Source organism: Oncorhynchus gorbuscha, linkage group LG02, assembly GCF_021184085.1.
Source record: "Oncorhynchus gorbuscha isolate QuinsamMale2020 ecotype Even-year linkage group LG02, OgorEven_v1.0, whole genome shotgun sequence".
NCBI lineage: Eukaryota > Metazoa > Chordata > Actinopteri > Salmoniformes > Salmonidae > Oncorhynchus > Oncorhynchus gorbuscha.
The window spans coordinates 99,943,721-99,949,756 of NC_060174.1; the positions used below are offsets into that span (position 1 = coordinate 99,943,721).

Here is a 6,036-nt window from a genome sequence, read left to right on the forward strand (position 1 = left end):
ATGTAAGCCCCAGGTGGCCGTTGTTGTCCTGGACAGAGTTATCACCAAGGGGACAACTTCCTAGGTCCCCCTGCACCACACCTCCTTTTCTTCCCATGTCATACGCTTGTGAGCGACTGAGACATGCTCTGTAGAAGGGATGGTATGGCAGACAAGAGGAGTGTAAGAAATGTCAATAAATCCAGGGGCCAAATCCTCTTAAAGCATCCTTTAAACTGAATACCTAGAAGCTGGAATGGTTATGCCAACAACAGAAGCCGTCACAATGGCTTCACTGCATGGAAGGGAAACAATGAGACAGTGTGTGTAAAATATAAAACTCATTACTTAACAAACCTACCACAGTGTGAATGTATGAGAAGAATACACAGGCAGGCTGGGTATGCATCTACAGTATCACCACTGTTGTTGTTTTTCCCCCTTTCCTCTCCTCCCTCTCTCTTCTCCTCCCTCCCTCTCATCATATCCTGGGCTCTGCAGTGGTTTGGCTCCAGCAGTCCCGCCCCCGAGGGTGTCTCACCACAGACCAACAGCATCATCTGCACACCTGGTGCACCAGGCGGGAGGAACACGCAAGCAGCTTTCTGGTCCCTGCAGAAGCCCAGGAGGCAGCAGAGCAGCAGTACTGCAGTTCAGGCAACACTGCCATCTACTGGTATATATATGTAAATGGAGCTGGGCTGATGACACGGTCACTAAGGCTGTCCATCTGGTTAGAACCAGATTGCCATTAGACATAAATCTTTTTCCATAATGAGAGCATGATGCTGATTGTTATTAGAGGATACATTCTGATGAAATCATAATACTGTATTAGCTTCCATGCTACTTTCATCAAGCTACTATCACCATGCTCCTAGCTAGCCACCCTCTTCACAGGTTGTCATTCATGCATATTTCATCAGCATACAAAAGTCAGGGGTCAAGGGGTCAAGCAAGAACTGCTGTTCTACAACAGGGAGATTAAATGTGAAGGATTGTTGGAAACTCACACTACCTCTTATGAACTCACTCAGTTGGATCAATGTGCTTGTAGTATAGACTAAAACAACTGTGTTCCATATTTGATGTATAATGCTGAATTAAGCAATAAACAGCAGTTAACAAATTGCATATTCAGCCTTTGGATACATCCTGGCTTGGTGTTGGTTGGCATTTGCGGTTCAGAGAGGGACGTGCAAAATTAGCTTACCGTGATTGTCAGCCGCAGGGTAAGGTCAGAAATAGAATAATACAATAATAATACAAATATGCAAATAGGTTTTATTATTTAATGGCTTAGCCTACATGGACTGTTTCATACAATTGGTTAGGAATTTTATTTTACTTTACAAACATTTATGAAACATTGTCTGGTAAAGTATCACTGATGTTCCACATCCTACACAGGCTCAAATACTAAGCCTAAGTCCCCATCCCCAAATACATTCTTAACTTCATTCTTAACTTAAATAACTTTATTTTACATATGCCGACTCATCTTAAACAAGGATGTCCTCAGAAACCCTAGAATGAACACTACACAATCCCATAAGACATCAAACGGGAACCTGTAGTATGATGACCCCGATAGAGACCTGTAATCACCATTTAGACGGATGTGACAGTAATCTGTAATAGTAATCATCCATCCATCTGTGACATAGTAATCATCCATCCATCTGTGACATAGTAATCATCCATCCATCTGTGACATAGTAATCATCCATCCATCTGTGACATAGTAATCATCCATCCATCTGTGACATAGTAATCATCCATCCATCTGTGACATAGTAATCATCCATCCATCTGTGACATAGTAATCATCCATCCATCTGTGACATAGTAATCATCCATCCATCTGTGACATAGTAATCATCCATCCATCTGTGACATAGTAATCATCCATCCATCTGTGACATAGTAATCATCCATCTGTGACATAGTAATCATCCATCTGTGACATAGTAATCATCCATCTGTGACATAGTAATCATCCATCTGTGACATAGTAATCATCCATTCATCTGTGACATAGTAATCATCCATCCATCTGTGACATAGTAATCATCCATCTGTGACATAGTAATCATCCATCCATATGTGACATAGTAATCATCCATCTGTGACATAGTAATCATCCATCTGTGACATAGTAATCATCCATCTGTGACATAGTAATCATCCATCTGTGACATAGTAATCATCCATCCATCTGTGACATAGTAATATGTAGACATCAGTGATGCACCAATGAAATGACATGAGCCTCTGAAGGTTCTATACACAAGCCAAGTTTGCTATAGTTACCAAGGTTAGATCATGAATATTGTAATATGAATAAGATGTGGTCCTGACCTGGATGAATGAATCAAACACACAGACAGCCATGTTGTCAGGAACACTCTAGTGCAGTGGATACCTTGTAGGTTTGGCTCTTCATCCTCCTCTTCATCTCTCGGATCATCTGACAGATGGCCAGGGGGTAGCAGCAATACACTGTAGTCCAGTCCTCACAGACGCTGCCCTGCGCGCACACGAACACACACACACACGCACACACACACAGCACACAACAGGGGAAAGTTCACATCTGGTCTCAGACCAGTCTTTATTTCTATCTGAAGCCTGGCTGCTGAACTAAATTAGTTTTTACATAAAATATCAGAATGAGTCTTTACATAACAAATCAGAATGAGTCTTTTCATAACAAATCAGAATGAGTCTTTACATAACAAATCAGAATGAGTCTTTACATAACAAATCAGAATGAGTCTTTTCATAACAAATCAGAATGAGTCTTTACATAACAAATCAGAATGAGTCTTTACATAACAAATCAGAATGAGTCTTTTCATAACAAATCAGAATGAGTCTTTACATAACAAATCAGAATGAGTCCTTTCATAACAAATCAGAATGAGTCTTTACATAACAAATCAGAATGAGTTTTTACATAACAAATCAGAATGAGTCTTTACATAACAAATCAGAATGAGTCTTTTCATAACAAATCAGAATGAGTCTTTACATAACAAATCAGAATGAGTCTTTTCATAACAAATCAGAATGAGTCTTTACATAACAAATCAGAATGAGTCTTTTCATAACAAATCAGAATGAGTCTTTACATAACAAATCAGAATGAGTCTTTACATAACAAATCAGAATGCGTCTTTACATAACAAATCTGTCACGCCCTGGTCGAAGTATTTTGTATTTATCTTCATGTATTGGGTCAGGCCAGGGTGTGGCATGGGGTTTTTGTAATGTGGTGTGTTTGTCTTGGGGTTTTGGTGGTGGTATTGGGATTGTAGCTTAGTGGGTTATCTAGCAAAGTCTATGGCTGTCTGGAGTTGTTCTCCAGACAGCCAATATTTGAGTTTGTTGTGGGTGATTCTGTAACAGTTTTCTAGGTGTGGTGAAGGAGAGTCGGACCAAAACGCAGCGTGTAGATTACATTCATGTTTAATGAAAAAAACTAAACACAAACACTACAAAACAATAAACGTAACGAAAACCAAAACAGCCTATACTAGTCAACTAATACAGCGACAGGAACAAAGACACTAAGGACAATCACCCACGACAAACTCAAAGAATATGGCTGCCTAAATATGGTTCCCAATCAGAGACAACGATAAACACCTGCCTCTGATTGAGAACCACTCCAGGCAGCCATAGACTTTGCTAGATAACTCACTAAGCTACAATCCCAATACCACCACCAAAACCCCAAGACAAACACACCACAATACAAAAACCCCATGCCACACCCTGGCCTGACCCAATACATGAAGATAAATACAAAATACTTCGACCAGGGCGTGACAAAATCAGAATGAGTCTTTACATAACAAATCAGAATGAGTCTTTACATAACAAATCAGAATGAGTCTTTAGATAACAAATCAGAATGAGTCTTTACGTAACAAATCAGAATGAGTCTTTACGTAACAAATCAGAAACAAATTTCCCCCCACATGCAATACAAAATTACATATGGTGTACAGCCACGGCTGCGTAGACAGGAGGAAAGTAAATGTGAGGGAGTGAGTGACACATAATTTGTTGTCCAATAATTTGTTGTACATGATGTGCATCCTACATCTCTTGAAAAAAATTGTGATACCGAATTGCTCTGAGAGAACACTGCTTTGGTCCCCATGACACCAGCAGGTCGTTAATGGATTCTAATAACACCCATTAACCCCTGTCATTATTGCGTAACAATCCTCACCTGTATCTTGTATTTCTCCCTGATGCCCACCCGCATGGCGAATGTGGAGCCAGGGAGCAGGGGCAGACACAGACACTCCCCGTACTGGTGGGCCAGACTCAGGTCCAAACAACAGGGCACAAAGGCCCCTAAGAGACCTGGGGAAAATGAGAGCGATACAGGGCTTAGGAAAACTAATTCTCCACAAGATAGTAGCAGTCGGTTATGGAAAACGTTTCCAATTTGAATACATGTTTAGCAACCCTACAGAGTATTGTAGATTGATATGGTATTATGCAAGAGAATCGTCATATTTACAAAGTATCCTCTCTTTACCATTGGGTAACATTGAATGTCCATAATTAACATAGGTAGAGCGTAAGAATATAAGATAGCAGGATAGCCATCCACCACCTGACTATTTCAGTTACTCAAACTGACAACTGTGACTTTTACACTTGAGTGTGTACAATGCAGTGTAATAAGCCCAATGCTGTGTCTGCCTCACATGTGGTCCTGTCTCCACACACGTTGAACAGACTGCTGCTCCAATCCCCTCCCGTCTGAGTGATGGTGGTCACTGTTGTCGTGGTTACCCCCAGGCCAGGCTGCGTGAGCACAGGGAGTTTCATCGCAGCAGAAGCGGCACTCTGTGTGTTCCAGCTTTCTGTTCCTATGTCCCAGCCCCCGGCTTCCTCGTCCTCCTCATCACCTGGGGCCTGCTGCTTTGCAGCTTTGGTGACTGGTGCACAACTAAGATAAACAAGAAAGGAACTATAAAATGTAGAAGTGAATGTAGGCTTAGCTGTGTTGCAATGCTGCCTAAGAACATCAGGCTTAAGAACATGTTGGAATGATTCATTACACCCAACAATGGTGATCTCTACTGGTAAGGGCCTAACACTTACTGGACTGTGGTGACTATGGCTGTGGTATCCTCCATGCTGACGGCTGCTCCCAGCCAGGGAAGGAAGGGGAGACTGGTTAAGTTTCCCACTGAGACGGGGTGTACTACTCCAGAGAGGGCTGGAGCTCAGCGGCTGCTCTGGGAAGATAAGACATTTTGGGCCTCCTCTTCTAGGGGCTCATAACACCCTCTTAGGACAGCATGTGCGCTGCCACAGCAAACAAAGACAGAGCCGGCCTGTTCAAGACTGTCTGGAATGGAGCCTCTAATTCACAGCGCAAATGCCACATTTCCACAGTGTAGGGGCCAAGGCCAAGGCAAGCCAGCAGTAAGTTCATACTCCCAACACATGCATAAACGGGCAGCAGTGACAACGAGAAAATCATTGTCAAATTAAGAGGCAACACTTACCCGAATCACAGACAACAGCAAAGTGCTACCGCTTAGTCCTGGACACAAGTGAGCTGTCTGGCACACATCCTCCTGATCACTTCTGCTTTTTGGTGCACAGTGTTGGTATGAGAATCGGCTGGGGGAGGCTTGTGGTAAAATAAGAAACATCTCACCCGGTTTCTCTGAACAGCCGAGGACATTTTCCTGCTGAGTGAGAGCAAAATGCAGAACATCTATTGTGTAGTGTTTATGGAAACAGAGGCAGACTGGGTTTCAACTGCATGACTGATTTCCAAGGGGGATTTAATTATCAGTGCTCATACTGCCAGTAGATGGCTACAGTCCATTACAGAGATGTTTTTCATGTGATTCACGCCAAACTGGTAACCTAGAAGACCACTGCAGAGGGAGTTTAATGTGGCCCTATGTCGCAATATGAATGAAAAGAAAGAAATGCACCACCCAAATACATAAAAATGTGTTTATTCAAACTTTGACAATTATGCCAGAATATTTTTTGTTTTGTTGACACATT

At 42.1% G+C, this 6,036-nt stretch overlaps 1 protein-coding gene across 4 annotated transcripts; it reads right to left on the bottom strand.

Annotated features, from left to right (window-relative positions):
* Positions 1–1,777: 1,777 nt before the first annotated feature.
* On the bottom strand, positions 1,778–5,700 carry LOC123995008 (cornifelin homolog A-like). 4 transcript variants are annotated; one of them, XM_046298227.1, is made up of 5 exons: positions 5,520–5,700; positions 5,110–5,152; positions 4,710–4,954; positions 4,223–4,359; positions 1,778–2,509 (listed from the first exon to the last, which is right to left on the bottom strand). In XM_046298227.1, the coding sequence occupies exons 2-5, from the start codon at positions 5,142–5,144 to the stop codon at positions 2,378–2,380; spliced, it is 549 nt and encodes a 182-aa protein (XP_046154183.1). In that variant the 5' UTR covers positions 5,145–5,152; positions 5,520–5,700; the 3' UTR covers positions 1,778–2,377. The 4 variants fall into 4 exon arrangements, with proteins under 4 accessions (XP_046154183.1, XP_046154173.1, XP_046154165.1 ...); XM_046298217.1 differs by having other exon boundaries at positions 5,110–5,241; XM_046298209.1 differs by having other exon boundaries at positions 5,110–5,316.
* Between the last annotated feature and the right edge of the window lie 336 nt (positions 5,701–6,036).

Coding starts and splice junctions, on each gene's coding strand:
- LOC123995008 (XM_046298227.1), bottom strand. CDS start 5,144: ATGGAGGATACCACAGCCATAGTCACCACAGTCCA. Junction 4,955..5,109: donor GCCATAGTCACCACAGTCCA/GTAAGTGTTAGG, acceptor TGTTTATCTTAG/TTGTGCACCAGTCACCAAAG. Junction 2,510..4,222: donor GGGAGAAATACAAGATACAG/GTGAGGATTGTT, acceptor GTGTGCGCGCAG/GGCAGCGTCTGTGAGGACTG.